Consider the following 16,177-nt stretch of genomic DNA (forward strand, 5'->3'; position numbering starts at 1 on the left):
TGATGGCTAATGATGTTGAGAATCTTTTCATGTACTTATTGGCCATTTGTATGTCTTTGGAGAAATGTTTATTCAATCCTTTGCTTGTTTTTTAATTGGATTGGTTGTCATTTTATTGTTCACTCTAAATACAGGTCCCTTACCAGATACGTGGTTTGCAAAATTTTTCCCCCTATTTTATGGGTTGCTTTTTTACTTTCCTGAATAGTGTCCTTTGAAGCACATTAAAAAAAATTTGTTTTTAGATGTTTATTTGTATTAGAGAGCCAGACAGTACGTGAGCGGGGGAGGGGCAGAGAAAGACAGAGACAGAATCTGAAGCAGCTCCAGGCTCTTGAGTTGTCAGCAGAGCCCAACGTAGGGCTCAAACTCACCAGCTGTGAGATCATGACCTGAGCCGAAGTTGGACGCTTAACTGACTGAGCCACCTAGGCGTGCCCCTGAAGCACATTTTAATTTAAAGTCCCATTTGTTTTTTCTTTTGTTGCTTACACTTTCGGTATCATACCTAAGAAATCATTGCCTAATCCCAGATCACAAAGATTTACTCCTGTGTTTTATGGGTTTAGCTCTTATGTTCAGGTCTTTGATTTATTTTGAGTTAATTTGTATATATGATGCGAGTCTATTTGGATTTGATTTTCTCATCTGAGATGAGAAGAAGGTGTATTTGGAGAACAGTGGCATATCCAGAACTCTTTCCTTCCCCCTCCAATCTTAGTGCCTGGCGTTTCTTATGTAGTATTATGATTGCTAGACAGGAAGAGAATGAGACCAGGTGGCTGTCTGAACTGAATAACTAGTTTCAGCATGTTCTGGGTGGAGATTCTCACTGTATTCAGATCTTCTGAGTAAGCCTATAGGATTTTTGGCCCTAATGTTGTCTTTAGTATGTAGAAAACTTCAAAGAGGTCTATGTTTCTCTTTTGGAAGAGAAAATAGCACATAAGTAAAAAAAAAAAAAAAAATTAATTCTTGCAAATAGACTACCTCTCTGAGTTCAGGCCAGTTTCTTTATCCTGAGTGTTCTTATGACGGTGGGAGAGTGAGACGTTACAGTATTAAGGTATTAAGATTATGGCTAACAAAGGGGTATATATTTTTTTCCTGCTTCAGGTTCTCAGCTGCTGCGGGAGTTGAAAAAGATGGATGACAAAGCCCTTTTGGTGGAAGTACAGCTTTTAGAAAGCAAAACATACCATGCCCTGAGCAACCTGCCGAAAGCCCGAGCTGCCTTAACCTCTGCTCGAACTACAGCAAATGCTATCTACTGCCCCCCTAAATTGCAGGCCACATTGGATATGCAATCAGGTAACACCCTAGCTACTCATGGCATGTTTTCTTAAAGTTCATCTTATCTTACAGTGGGGAGGAATGGGGGGCATGGGGATGGAGAATATACTTGGCTGATTCTACTCAAACTTCTTAGAGAAACCAATTAGAAGGATACATTCCCTCCTATTAACTTGCTGTTAACTGCCTAAAATATATTAAGAACATGGTTATCTGTGGTGGTCCAGGCGACATGATGGTTATAGCCAAGAGCCTAGAAAGGTCTCACAAGTTTAAAAAGCTCCCTTAACTTCCACCTTAGTCACTCATGTAGGGTGGTAGCACTTCTCTTCAGAATTCGACTAACCCAAGTCTCTTGTCACTTGGAGACCTTGGTAAAGCATGTTGGACTTTTCCATAGGGCCTCAGATCAGGGCTAAAGGAATGCGTCCCCTACTACCCCCAATTGCAGTTGAGTGTAGTGGATACCTTTCTGATGGAGTGTGTGAATATTGGGGCTAGGAGGCCATGGATTGGCAGGAGAATGCTTTTTCTTGTAGCTAGCAGCTTTTATTCTAGTTTATCATCATTATTGAAAGAGCACTGGAATTGGAGGCAGAAGACTAGTTTAGGGGCGCCTGGGTGGCTCAGTCGGTTAACCATCTGACTCTTGATTTCAGCTCAGGTCATGATCTCACGGTTCGTGAGTTTGAGCCCCTGAGTTGGGCTCTTTGCTGACAGTGTAGGGCCTGCTTGGGATTCTCTCTCTCTCTCCCCCTGCACATACTCCCCCCATCCCCCCTCTCAAAATAAATAAGCAGTAAAAAAAAAAAAAAAAAAAATAGACTACTAGTTTGAAGTCCTGGTGTTACCTCTCTGTAATCTTTGTTTATAATTGTATAAGCGAAAGAATACCTGTCCTACTTGCTTATCAGGTATTGTGAATATCACCATGATATGTTTTACCATTCAGAGGTTAAGAGCAGAAGCTCTACAAACTACCTTTCCTAGGTTGAAATTGGGGTTCTGTCAGTTTCTAGCTGTGTGGCTTTGGGCAAGTTATTTATCTGTAGCTCATCTGTAAAATGGTGATAATAGTTCTACCTTCTCATAGGATCGTGGTGAGGATTAAGTGGGATGATGAACGTGAAGCTCTTACCACAGCACCTAGCTTTCACCAGTATTGGCACTCGCTTTAAGCTGCTCCTCTTTCCTTATGCCGTCCTTCATGGGCAAGAGATGAATTTGCATCTGATTTCTCAGAAGAAATGGAGGCCCTGTGTACATGAACCCTCTTCTCATTCCTCTCCAGAATTTCTGTCACTGATTCTTATACCTGTCCTCTGTTCATTCTGAGTCTGCAGTCTTTCTTCTCCCCTTGGATCTTCCTGTTAGTCCTTGAACTGCCCCAGCTACAAAAGCATAGGCCTTTCTCCTTTCTAAATTGCTGTCTTTTTTTCTGTCAAGTTTCTTGAAAAAGCTGAAAAAGTATCCTTCCTTTACTGACTCCTTGAAAGAAGTCAATAACTTCCTTATAACCTCTCCTTTTGGGGGGAGGTTGACCCTATTGAACACTCTAGTCTTCTTTGACATCAGTGTCTTCTTGGTTCTCCTCCCTTGACTGACTCTCTTTGGTCACACTTTGCTGTTTCCTCTTCCTTATGACTGACTTTTAAGTGTGGGTGTTTCTCAATGTGTTTCTTAGCTTCTTTCTCTTCCTGTTCTGTTTCCTGTCTCAAATCTCATACTCACCTGTGGCTTTCACTGCTGCATGCCACCAGTGGTCTCTTCACCTAGACCTTCAGTAGCTTCCCTCTCTCCTAAATTCCAGGTCCAGATTTCCAGCTGCATAATGGACATACATACTTAAATGTCTCAGGCGTCTCAGTCTCAACATGTCAAAAAGCAAAATTATTATCTAACTCCTCTCTCAACCTTTTTGTCCTGTTCGAGTAGTATCATTATTGGCTTAATGTTTCTCAAGCTACTGTCTTTGGGTTAATTTTGACTCCTTTTTCTCTTTACCCTTCATATCTAGTCAGTTGCTAGATCAGGTTTAGTTTGTCTCCAAACCTGCCTCCTTTTTCCCCATCCTACAGTCACTGTGCTAATAAATAAAGGTCTGGGGCATTGGAGTAATGTTTTACTGATGTAACCGTTGCTGATTACTTCTCCCAATCCACTACTGACCCCAAAGTCATTTTTCTCAAACACAATCTGATCATGTAACTCCTTTATTTGAAATTCTCCAGTGGTTTCCTGTTATTCCCAGGCTACATTTTACTTTAACATGGCAAGCTAAAGGAAAGCATCTTTTCATCGGTTACCAGATAACTTCATGTGTTCCTACTTTTGTGCCTTTGTGTATTTTGTCTTCTCTGCCTGGAAATTCCCCCTTCTCATCTATCCCCTTGGCAGACTCCTGTGCACCCTTCCAGATCCAGTTGTGCTTTCTTTTCTTTTGGACTTCCCTATCAAAGCTCTATTCTTTTGTACATGGTGCTAGTCTTGTTATGGTACTAGTCTTGTTTCTGTTTTGGTGACCATCTTTCCCACTGTGTGACTGTGAGCTTCATGAGGGCCTTTTCTTCATATTTTCTCTGTAGTAATTGTATCAGTTCCTGGCACATAGTAGGCATTAATTTTTGTGTTGAATGAGTGACAGTCTCAGTTTTTTTGTTGCTGTGTTGTTTTGTTTTAAAAAAAATTGTTTTTTAACGTTTATTTATTATTGAGAGACAGAGAGACAGCGTGAGCAGGGGAGGGGCAGAGAGAGGAGGAGACACAGAATCTGAGGCAGGTTCCACGCTCTGAGCTGTCAGCACTGGAGGTGGGGCTCGAACTCACGAAACTGTGAGATCATGACCTGAGCTGAAGTCAGACACTCAACTGACTGAGGCACCCAGGTGCCCCGTTTTGTTTTTTAAATAATAAACCTCCTGGGGGATCTGGGTGGCTCAGTCGATTAAAGGACCAATTCTTGATTTCGGCTCAGGTTGTGATCTCATGGTTGTGAGGTTGAGCCCAAGTCAGGCTCTGTGCTGGGTGTGGAGCCTGCTTATGATTCATTCATTCATTCATTCATTCATTCATTCATTCTCTCTCTCTCTGTGTCTCTCGCCCCCTCCCTCCCTCCCTCCCCCCCCTTCTCCCTCCCTCTCCCTCCCTCCCTCTCTCGCTCTGCCTGCCCCCCCCTCCATGCTCACGTGCGTACTTTCTCTCTCTCAAAAAATGTTCTCTTTAAATAAATAAATAGATAAACCTATAATAGCCATGTTGCTTGGAGTCCTAATGTGGGCCCTATTTATTACTGTATTTGGGAAAGCAGTATACCAGTTCTTGGCCCTTATTTTACCTTTTCTTTTTCTTTTTTTAAACTAGTCTTGCTGTGGGTCTGGTCTGTTCTCTTCTAGCTCAGGACCAGGAGGTGTGGGAAATGGGGATTTGTCTAATCTAGTTTAGCAGTGTTAATAGTTTGTTGGACATTCTTGAGGGCGCTCTCCTTGGCTTCAGAGAAGGGTGGATTTTCTCCAGCTCTCTTTAGTTAAGAACAGTAGAGAAGAAGGGTGATTCCTTTAGCCTCCAAATGAGAGGTTTCTTGGGTAGAGTATTTTAAAAGTACTGGGGTGTGGCACATACACTCAGTAAATGGTTATTAAGTCACAAGTTCCCAGATGGTGTACAGGCACGCAAGTATATGATAGGTGGGTTTAAAATGTGCTGAAACACGGGACACCTGGGTAGCTCAGTCAGTTAAACATCTGGCTTTGGCTCAGGTCATGATCTCACAGTTCGTGAGTTTGGGCCCCGCATTGGGTGAGCTCGAGCCCTGCCTTGGGTGACCCCCACTTCTCTCTCTCTCTCTCTCTCTCTCAATCTCAATCTCAATCTCCATCTCCATCTCCATCTCCATCTCTACCCCCCTCTCCCTCCCTCCCTCCCTCTCCCTCCCCCTTGTGGGATTCTCTCTCTCCCTCTCTGCCCCTAGCTCACTTGCACCCTCTCTCAAATAAATAAATAAGTAAACAAACAAATAAATAAATGTGCTGAAACACTCTTCCCTTGGGTCACGTGTAACTAGTTTTATCCTTTTATTTCAAGGTGCTGAATACTTTCTCTGTGTGTCTTGATGTTAAGAATGTTGGGAAGCACTGTGGTAATAAACAAATGGGGCTGAGGTCTGTAACCTCATAAAGGCTGAAGTGGAGTTAGAACTAATACAGACTCTGAGGGCTTAGATGCCTCCCAAGCTAGAAAAAACTAAATTTCATGTTACCCCAAGTGATAGCGTAGGTTGCAAGTAATAGCAAGTTCAATCAAAGTTAGCCTTGTTGGGAACAACCCAGCTTTTTTTTTTTTTTAAGGTTTATTTTTTATTTTTGAAAGAAAGAGAGCGCTGGCAGGGGAGGGGCAGAGAGAGAGGGAGACATAGAATCCAAAGCAGGCTGCAGGCTCTGAGCTTGTCAGTGCAGAGCCCGATGAACCCACAAACCATGAGGTCACAACCTGAGCTAAAGTCGGACACTTAACTGACTGAGCCATCCAGGTGCCCTTCCAACTTCTAAATGATAGAGAATTATTTAAACTGTAGTCTATCAGCCGAAGGAAGTACTGCTTAACCATGTCCAGTTAAATTAAGTTCATATGTCTAGCATTATATGAAGTCTATATATTGATTGCATCTAGGCAAAAGCACACCTGTAAATGACAAGTATCTGAAATGAGAGTATAAGAGATTGGATTTCCTTTTTCTTATGAGAGCTGCTTACCTATAAAAATGTCAAGTTTAGGCAAGCTGTCTTAAAGACATGTTACCAAAACAAGTCATTCAGGCAGTCCAGGATATTTGGTTGAACTTCCTGACCTATGAGGGTGACGTCCTGGAGGCTAAACGTGGCCTTTTCTAGTGGCTTCAGAAGATAGCAGAACCATGGTGGTGATGGGAAGCCTGGGGAAAGATGTTAGCGCTCCCCGCCTGCCCCTGCTTTTTAAAGGTTTTTAGGATCCCCTTTGAGTAGGGTCTCTAACTCCTTTGGAATTTATATTGTCAAGATGACATTGAACTTGGTGACTAAAGAACTGGGTCTAATCCCAGCTCTGCCACTAGCTGGCATTGACTTCGGGGCAGGCCCTTTATCCCTTCCTGACCTCATCACTAAGTAGATGGGGTTGGGATAGATTTCTGAGGCCCTTCCCAGCTCTGATCTTGATGGTTCTATTATTTCATATGGTTCTTACTCCTTTCTTTTTTAATGCCCAGGTATTATCCATGCAGCAGAGGAGAAGGATTGGAAAACTGCATACTCATATTTCTATGAGGCATTTGAGGGTTATGATTCCATCGATAGCCCCAAGGCCATCACATCTCTGAAGTACATGTTGCTGTGCAAAATCATGCTCAACACGTAGGTACACATTAACTTGGGGGTATGAGAACTCAAGTTCTTCACCTCAGTTTTTGGCCATACAGATGGCTTGCACAGGGAGTTGGGCTGGTTACAGAAGCAGAAGTGGCCACCTCTGGGGCTGGCTGACATAGAGTGGGGGGATTGAAGGTGTTCCAGAGCACATTTCCTTGCTGGTCTTTGAGAATCAGGGAGACAGATTTTAGAAATCTCCTTTCCAGACTCGCTTGGAGTGTTCTCATCATCCTGCAATTATTATGACCAGAGAGTTGCTGAGCACCAGACAGTGGGCCTGGAAATTAGCTTACAGTCCAGCACTGGCCAGGTGGGCCACCCAGAATGGGGGTGGGTTAAGGAAGAGGTTAGGGAGAGGTTTGAGAAAGGGGACAACAGCAAGGATGACAGATCTTTTCATAAGGAATTCTACAGAATTTATCAACATTCCTTTGGGAGTAATGAGATATTGACCGACATTATTCTGTCTGTTGGGTCTACTACTTTTGGGACGTTCAGTGCTGCTATCTTTTTAATGCTGGAGTTTTTCTGCTCTCAAGTGCTGGGCTTAGGCAGAGAGTGAAGAAAGCCTGCCTTCTGTGAGGTGAGGGGCCTGTGGGTTTGGGTGTGGGGACTGTTACCTCTGTGGGCGGTCTTCTCCGTGGAATTCTGAGACAAATTTGCCTCAACCTATACTTAGAAGCCTAACATCCTGGAGCAGTTGACCACGTTTGTCTTTTTTTTTCTAGCCCAGAAGATGTCCAGGCTTTGGTGAGCGGGAAACTTGCGCTTCGGTATGCAGGGAGGCAGGTAGGGAATACTTTGACTGCAGTTCTGATCCTCTACTCACTCTGAGGCCAGCACATTGTCAGTCACGATGCACAGTGAGACCAGTGCTCTTCAGGTCTCCATTCTATATTCTCCATGTGATCCCCCTCGCCCCCTGCCACCCCTTTCCCTTAAGGCCATGCAGTGTGTTTCCTGTACTGTTAAATTCTTGGCCTGGAGAGTCTGTGTTTGGTGCTCTTATGGACATCAGGTGGTTTGGGGGAGTTATAAGAACTGAACCATAGCATTTGCACAAGTTAGGTTGCATTTTGCTTTGACCAAAAATTTTATCTATCTTGAGCCTGATTTGTAAACTTAATATGTGCAGACTATGAAATCTTGGGTTCTCCAAGAATCTGGAGCCTGGCAAGGCCTGGTGCACATGTGCTTTAGGGAGGTTGAAGTGCTTGGTGCAGAAACTAGGTTTTGATGGCTCATCCAAGTGTTGCTCAGTACCTTTCCAATTCATGTCCTCAGTGTGTGTGGTGCAAGAGGCCTTTGATAGTCAGGAGGAGCCCCTTTTGTGCCTGAGTAGGTATGAGTATGACCTGTGTAAAGGTGGTCTCAGAAGTCGGGACCATCCCTTCTTTGTACTTTGCTTGATTATCACTAGTAAAGTAAAAGTAATCTTTCTGGATTTCAAATGCAGTTGTCTCTGAACAATAGACCCATTAACAATCTTATTATGTCCTTGGAGGAATGGCCCTAACAGATGGAAGAAACTGTCCTTCTCTACAAGTGGTCCTAAATGGCTTTTCATCCAAAAAAGTTTCAGATCCCCTCGTAGTTTTGACCACAGGAATAGTCGTTATTACTACATTGAAGGACTCATTGCCTGTATGGAACTAGAGTTCAGGAAATGGGCTAAGAGAGGTCTCAAGTGTCCAGGACAGGGTCAGGTAAGTAGTAAATGGTGGAGCCAGACTTTGAACTTGGGTTATTTGGCTCTCATTTCCAGGTGTTTCTAATTGTGACATCTGTTCTGTGTGGCATAAATGCTGAGACAGACCAATGATTAGTTTTGCACCATTTCAAAGTCTGCTGTGTAACACACACCGTCCTTATGTAAGTGCATAGGCTGGTACGAGAGGAGGTCCTTCTGGTCCTTTGTACCTTGATGACCACTTTCAAGCAGGAGTCAGAACAGTCTCCCAGAAAGATTGTAGATCTCTTGCTGAGTGGAGACTTGATAGCTTGGTGAAGTGCCTTTTATTAACCAGGTTAGAAGTTGCTGTCAACCACTGATTGTACCTTCATCCCTCTGTGGCATTTTAACATTGAGTGTAATATGTAGAATTCTGGTGTCTCAACCCTAATGAAAATAGACCTTGGCTCGTGCTCTGTACCAAACCTGGGAGAATGAGAGTTGATGAAGCACAGGTATGATCAGGTCTAAGGGCAAAAAGAGTCTGGGGGCTTGGGCATAAAGAGCCTTGGAGGAGGGGTAAAGAGATCATAGTTCTCTCGTCATTTTCTAGCTTTTCTTCCCAGGCCTCTGAAACACAATGGTGGGGCAGGTTCTTCCTTGGATCCAAAAGTTGTGTGGACATAGCGTACTGCTTATGACATTTAGTGGATGAGGTCTGAGTGCAGAATAGATCACTTTCACTGCTTTTCTCTTTACTCTTAGACAGAAGCATTAAAATGTGTGGCTCAGGCTAGCAAGAACAGATCACTGGCAGATTTTGAAAAGGTAAGCACGGTATCGGGTTGGTAGGGACTTGGGTGGAGGAGAGGGGCATGTACATACTTAAAAAAACCTTTTTGTTTGTAAATAATAATAGTTTCACAAGAAGTTTCCAAGATAGTACACAGTGATCCCATGTACCATTCACCCAGTTTCCCCATTGGTTACATCTTAATTATAGTACAGTATCAAAACCTGGAAAGAGTTGAGCACTTTTGCACAATGAAACTTGTTGAGTTGTAATACCTCATTTATATATAGTAACTTTCAGTTTCAAACATTTGTTTCTGTCATCCTTTTCTACTTAATTTTTCACAACAACCTCTTACCTGCATTTTATAGTTGAGGGAGCTGGGGTTCAGCGAGAAGACCCGAAGCCCCACAGCTCACATGTCAGGGTTCAATGCCAGGCTTGGCACTTGTTCCACATTCCACGGTCTCAGGGTTTCCTTCAGCTCCGGAAATGTCAGCTCTGCTTCTCGTCTGTCGGCAAAGGAGAAGTCTTGATGTATGCTAGTGGACTGGAACACACTTCCTCAGTTCACTCTTGAGGCTGTCTTTGTCTCCTCTGCCTTCCACTCATTGTTAGTGAAGGTTTGAAAAGGGAGGACTTGCCTGAGCAGTAGTGTGAGACTTATCTGTTCTCTTCTGAGCCTCTCTTCTCTTAGTCTGAGTATATTGACCAACCTAATAAAAACAAACCTAGATCTAGGAAGAAAAACGTAGTGTGGACAGAGGCTAGACCATTTGGCTGTGGGTGTCCCCCAAGATTCATCATCTTTGCAGAGCTTTCTTGCTGGTTTCATTCACTTCCTTACTTGTCATGATTTGCTTGCTTAACACCTTATAGCACAGCTGGCATGAGGCTGGATATTGAGACCATTTCTCAGGGTAGATAAATTACATTTATGAATAAACAAAATAGATCATTTTATTTTAAAGTTTGGGATGTTTGATGGGACACTTCTGTTAGTAGGTGTTCCTTGGGAAAAGGGTCTGGGAAACCCTAGGGCTAAACAAAATTAGATGCTTTGCTTTCTGTTAACTGCAGAACTGTATGCTGATGTTCTTGTAAAACTCCACGAGCCAGTTGTGGAATGCATTTCCCGTTATTTACCTCAAAAAACTTTTTTCCTTTTTTTTCACGGAGACCCTATTCACTCTGTGGATACATCTTGAGAACTGCTTGTATAGTTGATTTGGCTTTCAAGCTGAGCTAGCTGTTCTTGGGGCTTACGTGGTTTGAGCTGTCAACGTGAGACTTGCCTATAGAAAGATGGTGCCGAGAAGGGGCTCCGTCTTTTAGTTCTTGATGTTTCTTTTCTTCTCCTTTCTGTCACAACTGGTCTTTCATCTCAGATCCTCCATAACTTCAGTCAACCATGGATTTACAAAGTCCAGCAGACTACTTAGGAAGCTAGGAGTAGTGTGCCTTTCAGGTGCTTCTGTGTGCCAATCTCTGTGACCGGCTCTCTTGGCAGGCCCTGACAGATTACCGGGCAGAGCTCCGGGATGACCCAATCATCAGTACACACTTGGCCAAGTTGTATGACAACTTGCTGGAACAGAATCTGATCCGGGTCATTGAGCCTTTTTCCCGAGTTCAGGTAAGGACCCTGCGGGGGACCCTGGTTCTTCTCTGGCTAAGCGTCCTCTCTAGCTCCCTCCCTTCCCACACCTATCCACAATAGGAACTTGCTTCCAGGGCTGTGTCTGGAGGGCTAGAGGGTTGAGCTTTTCTTGTGGAGGTGCTGTGGGGTGGAGGCCGGGGAGATGGCCTCTGCTTGTAATCTGAGAGCAGTCCCCTCCTTGCTTCTGTAGTCACCGTGCCTGTGGTAGATACTCCTGTAGGGGCCTGTGGGGTAGGAGTGTGTGTTGTCTGGCAATGAGAGGCAGGCAGACGGACAGAGCACGAGAGACCTAAGCATGACCAGAGACAGTCCGTCCCAGAGAGACGCTGGGCCAGGTTTCAGGAGACACAGCAATCCCACCCCCACTCTACCTCCATGTTAGAGGCAGAAGCATGACTCTCGGTGTCGCTGTCTTCTCTGCCTTTTCTTTCAGATTGAACACATATCTAGCCTCATCAAACTCTCCAAGGTAAGCAGTCCTGAGCTTGTCTTGGGGGTGGGGACGGGGAGAGGGCCACATGGAGGTGCTGGCACTTACACTGGATGGGCCTGGTTGAAAGGTCCTCAAGCTTCTTCATGTGGTAAGGAGACCACGAGCTCAGAGCTCGAGTTGCATTGTTGCCGTTTTGTTTTCGATCCATTTGCCCTTTTATACAAAACTTTCATGCCCGTGTGATCTTCGACTAGTGGATACCAGTCCCTTTCATCATGTGCTTTGATTTTAGGCCGACGTGGAAAGGAAATTATCACAGATGATTCTTGACAAGAAATTTCATGGTGAGTAAGTCATATAGGCGAGGGGGCTGCTGGTGGTGGGGATGCGGATGAGGCATCACGCTCTTGTTTATCTTGAAAGGAGATGTTCCATTTGTTTCACCTGGTGGCTCCCTGGGATCCTTGCCCCTCTTATCCCCATAAGAGAATGTGTAATAGACATGTGGACATGGAGCATGGAGATGCTTTCTGGTTCTCCTCCTTTCTGGAGAAAGGGAGGCAGCTAGGGAGTGGGCTGCTTCTCAAGTGCTTTTGTGTCTAATCCATTCTTTTACCTGGGTTGCCCTTGTGTTTCCTGCAGGGATCTTGGACCAGGGGGAGGGTGTCTTGATTATTTTCGATGAACCCCCAGTAGATAAAACTTATGAAGCTGCTCTGGAAACAATTCAGAACATGAGTAAAGTAGTGGATTCCCTCTACAACAAAGCCAAGAAACTGACATAGGTGAGTGCTGGCTCTGGGACCCAGGCCCGGGCAGCGCTATCTTCTGCCTGTCGAGACTGAAAGCCTCCTGGTGGCCTCGCAGCTTCCCCGATTGACACTGCTCTGTCTTCTCTTGCAGAGTTGGATCTGTAGCGGTCCTTTGGAGAGTGTGTGTGGCGGGAGAGTGAAACCTTTGGGGAAAATGCTAGGAGATTCTTTTTTCTTTTTGTTCTACTTTTCGCTCGGAAAGTTTTTAAATCCTCATTTGGTGCATCTGTATTCCAGCCAATAGGTGTGCCAGTTTTCATGTAATCTTTACTGGCCCGACTTGGGAGTGGGGAAATTGCTTAAAAAAAAAAGAAAAAGAAAAAAAAAAAGGTTATTCTAAATAAAAGGAAAAAGGCTTACACTACCTAAAGCTGTGCTCTCTGCCTCCTGGGAGAGGGCCGCAAAGCCAGGCGCTCCGCCAACCACTGGGGCTCCTCATCCACCTGCTGGGCGTCAGCTCTCCTCCTCTTCAGAATTGGGTGTTTGCCTGACCATCAAAGCAACGACTTTTTATTCTGTTTGTACTGAACCAAAACAAACAACTGTGTATAGACTGCTATTTTCTTTTTTATTTGAAATGCGGCGTTTCGGTGTTCTTTCCCTGCCACGTGGCCTGTCTCCCGTCCTCCCCCCGACAGTGGCTCCAGCACACCGGCCGGAGGTCCCGCCGCAGCCGCACCCGCACAGCTCGCGCCGACCTGTGGAGGAGTGGGGACGCGGCCAGGAGCTAGTGTCCACCAGGGCCACGCGGGAGCAGTGTGGGCCCTCAGGGGGCCTGCTGTGCATGTGGCTCTTTTTAACACAGTAAACTAGATTAGACGTCAGTGTTTTAATTGCCCTTCTCTGCTCTTTTCTGTCCCTTCTCTTTTCCTCTCAACCAGGAGACCGTCACATGTCTCTCTCCCTCCCTCCTTTCCTCCAGGGGAGTCAGGCTGTCTGAAATCCATCAGCTTCTCTCCCTGTCCCCCTCCTCCTCCTGCTGTCAGATGGATTTAGTCTTTTTTTAACAAGTGAACATTGGAAATGCGACTGTGGGGTGTGGGGCTTTTGGTGTTTTTGTTTTCGTTTTTGTTTTTTTAAAATCTTCGTTGTTGGGTTTTCGAGCAACCTCATGTCCCCCTCCCAGGGAGCTTCTTTATTTACCTCTTAGAAATCGAACGGATGGGAGGTAGAGCATTGTATTTCCGCATGCTTTGTTTTATGATGAGATCACATAGCAAGGCTTTCATGCCGTTTGGGCAGGTAAGCTTCTGTACCTCCGTCGTGCTCAGCTCTATTTTCTTCCTCTCATCTCTTTGTCTTCTCCTCTCCTCCTCCCCTCATGCCTCCTTCCCGCTGGCCTCCTTTTTCTTTCCCTTTCTCAGATGATCCTTCCAGGTTTTCGTAATAAATTTATATTTTGTAAAAGGATTTTGTTGTACCAGGTTTTGCATCCTCACTGAATCCGACTGGCTTTTACTTTCCTCTCCAAAATCAGGTTTTTTGTTCTCAACATCTCTCCCCGTCATGTCCAGTCACTGTTTTGGTTTTGGCACCATCAATATCAAATGTACAAACGGTTCTTGCTAACCAACACCAGGTATATCTGATGTTCAGATGAGTTCCAATAAAAACAATTTTTTTTTTCAAAAAGTGTCCTTTCTTGAGTGCTGGAGGGCTTCTGATCAAGTCCACACAGCTCTGTGTAGCCTTCTAGACTGGCCAAAGCTCTGGTATCTCATTTGCTTCATGGGAGACCTTTGGACCCAGGGTGCAGTGGAGGGCTTCGGGTAAGAAAGTTGTCGGTGAGGTCGGAGGCGGGAAGTGGTGTGCAGGTATCCTTCCGTTTTTCCAAGGCAACACGGTCCAGTGAGGACACGGTTTGGGTTGTAATCCTCTGCCGCTTCCGTGGTAGGTAATTGTGGTGTGAGGGTTATATGAAGTCACGCAAGTGCCTGGGGAGTCCTGACATTCAGTTGTGGTTGTGCTTCTAGTTGGAATCTTTTGGAAAAGCCATATGATTTTTCACACAGCCCCTCAGACCCTGGGAGTGGTGGTTTGAGGGGCTCTGAGGCTGACAGGAGAGAGGTGTGCGCTCTGGCCGCCAGTTTACTTCAGTCCAAACCACTCTCATTCTGTTTTAGTTTTGTATAGTCTCTTTGTAGTTTCACTTGTGGGAGGATTTTGCTTCACTAAAGGACTTTAAGAGATCTTCCAAAAGGGATCCAGTCAGCCCTAGAGCTGGAGAAGAGGGAGGGTTTCCCAAGCCTAGGGCAGCCCCGAGGAGCTCAGTCGGCAGCAGCCCTTTCCTCTGCTCCCTTTGTGGGTCTGATGACCTCCTCTAGACCTGTGCTGTCCACTGTGTAGCCACTAGCCTCATGTGGCTGTCGAGCCTTTGAGATGTGGGTAATTCGAAGTGTGATGCGTTGCAAGTGTAAACACAAACCAGACTTCGAAGACTTGGTATGAAACAAAGAAAAAAGAATGTAAAATAGCTCAACTTTTTAATATAGATGTTGAAATATTTTGAGCATCATGGGTTAAATAAAATATATTATTAAAACCCACCTGTTTCTTTTTTTTTCTTATTTTTTTAATGTGGCTACTAGAAAACACTCAATTTTATCTATGTGGCTTGCTTCTGTGGCTCACGTTACACTGTTTTGGACTGTGCTGCTCTAGACCTCTGGGACTGTTTTCCCTCCCTGGCCTCCAGGAGGCTGGGTCTGGACACAGCTGAGAGGGTCCGGTGGCCCATGGGCTGGCCTGGGCCAGGCTTCCTCGTCTAGGGACCCTTCCTGGCACCAGCTTGCATCAGTGCCAAGGCTTTCTTGTGTGCTAATGAGACAGCGCTGGTGTTGGGAGCAGAGGCTGAGGCGCTTGGCTCTGGAACACTGCTGAATGCTAGTTATGTAATCTGTGCTGCCCAGAAGGGCCACTAGATGCTGCTCTGTGATCCCTGAAGGAACAAAGCATGGCTTCCTCAGAAGCCAGGGCTTAGCCTTGCTTTCTCTGGAGCCCTTTCTGGAAGGTAGCTGGCTGGGGCCTTGGCCTCTCCTTCTTGGGGCGGTATGGGAATGGGGCCATGCAGAGGACGGGATTCTCTGATGGTACACAGGAATGCCAGCTATAGCATAAGGCTAATGGCATAGATAACAAGGAGGCTGGCCCTTCTAGAAGCTAGAGGCAGGCTATAGGATAAATAGGCTGATTGATGGGGTTTGGAGCTCTTCTCTGAAGAAGACTGGGAAGAAAACAGCTCTGCTTCATTCAGCCGGGTCTGCGTTCTGGGGCCTTGATTCTGCGATTTGTGGCAGAATATGGACCTTTCTTCCTTGCCTTGCAATTGGAGCTGTGATGGGGGCTTGGGGTGGTGGTGGTGATGGGGGGTGCCTTGAAACAGTGGGCATGGCCGGGTGGATAGGACTTCCGGTCAGCCTCTTTCCTCAGTCACAGTAGCAAGCGGGCTGGCAGTGCACGTTTCATTCATGCTGTGCTGCAAACATGGTTTTGCCTTTGACACGTGAGGAGATTGAGGTAGTAATGCAAAGAGCTCTTTTTGAAAGTGCTAGGGAAGGCTGGCTGAACAAAGGCAAGAAGAGAAGATACCAGAGTGTGGTCAGATTGGAAAAGGCCCAGGCAAGTGCATGCTTCTTAGGTTTGGGAAATTGAAATGGGGTAAAGTGGACCTTGGTGCTATCTGCCATGAACTGGAATAGCTAGAACTGAAATTTGTAGGTACAGGGAACAGGGTGGGTCCAGATAGTTTTAAGGGGAGGATTACAGGCTTTGAAATCTAGGCCCGTTTTGTGAAATGGAAAGCATTTAACCTTTGCTCAACACCAGAATCTGAAGGCGACCCTGAGAGGCAATATGGACAAAGGCTGGGCCTCTGGGCCTCTCCACCTGGGGCTGGTGGGAGAAAGGCTTAGCCTTAGAGTAATTGGGCCAGGGGGCCTGGAGGAGATCACCTCTTCAAGCTCCTTACTATAGGGAAGGAGGGTTGAGGATCGCTCCATTTTCAAAGCAGGCAGAGGTTGTACACAGAGGAACATTTGGAGGGAGGGGCTCAGCGAGCTAAGGGCCTGCTTTCATCTAAGTTAAGATGACAGCTGCTGTGGAGGTTTCAGAAGTAG

At 45.5% G+C, this 16,177-nt stretch overlaps 1 protein-coding gene across 1 annotated transcript in view; it reads left to right on the top strand.

The window, feature by feature from the left end:
- PSMD11 (proteasome 26S subunit, non-ATPase 11) overlaps nucleotides 1–13,354 on the top strand; it is a 29,454-nt gene extending 16,100 nt beyond the window's left edge. The window contains exons 6-14 of the mRNA XM_042916389.1: nucleotides 1,117–1,311; nucleotides 6,533–6,677; nucleotides 7,421–7,481; nucleotides 9,130–9,192; nucleotides 10,668–10,793; nucleotides 11,251–11,286; nucleotides 11,543–11,594; nucleotides 11,893–12,035; nucleotides 12,154–13,354. Of these exons, the coding sequence (XP_042772323.1) occupies nucleotides 1,117–1,311; nucleotides 6,533–6,677; nucleotides 7,421–7,481; nucleotides 9,130–9,192; nucleotides 10,668–10,793; nucleotides 11,251–11,286; nucleotides 11,543–11,594; nucleotides 11,893–12,035 (821 nt within the window). The 3' untranslated portion in view covers nucleotides 12,154–13,354. The remainder of the gene's footprint in view (nucleotides 1–1,116; nucleotides 1,312–6,532; nucleotides 6,678–7,420; nucleotides 7,482–9,129; nucleotides 9,193–10,667; nucleotides 10,794–11,250; nucleotides 11,287–11,542; nucleotides 11,595–11,892; nucleotides 12,036–12,153) is intronic.
- Nucleotides 13,355–16,177: the final 2,823 nt, after the last annotated feature.

Source organism: Panthera leo, chromosome E1 (genome assembly GCF_018350215.1).
Source record: "Panthera leo isolate Ple1 chromosome E1, P.leo_Ple1_pat1.1, whole genome shotgun sequence".
NCBI classification, from domain to species: Eukaryota; Metazoa; Chordata; class Mammalia; order Carnivora; family Felidae; genus Panthera; species Panthera leo.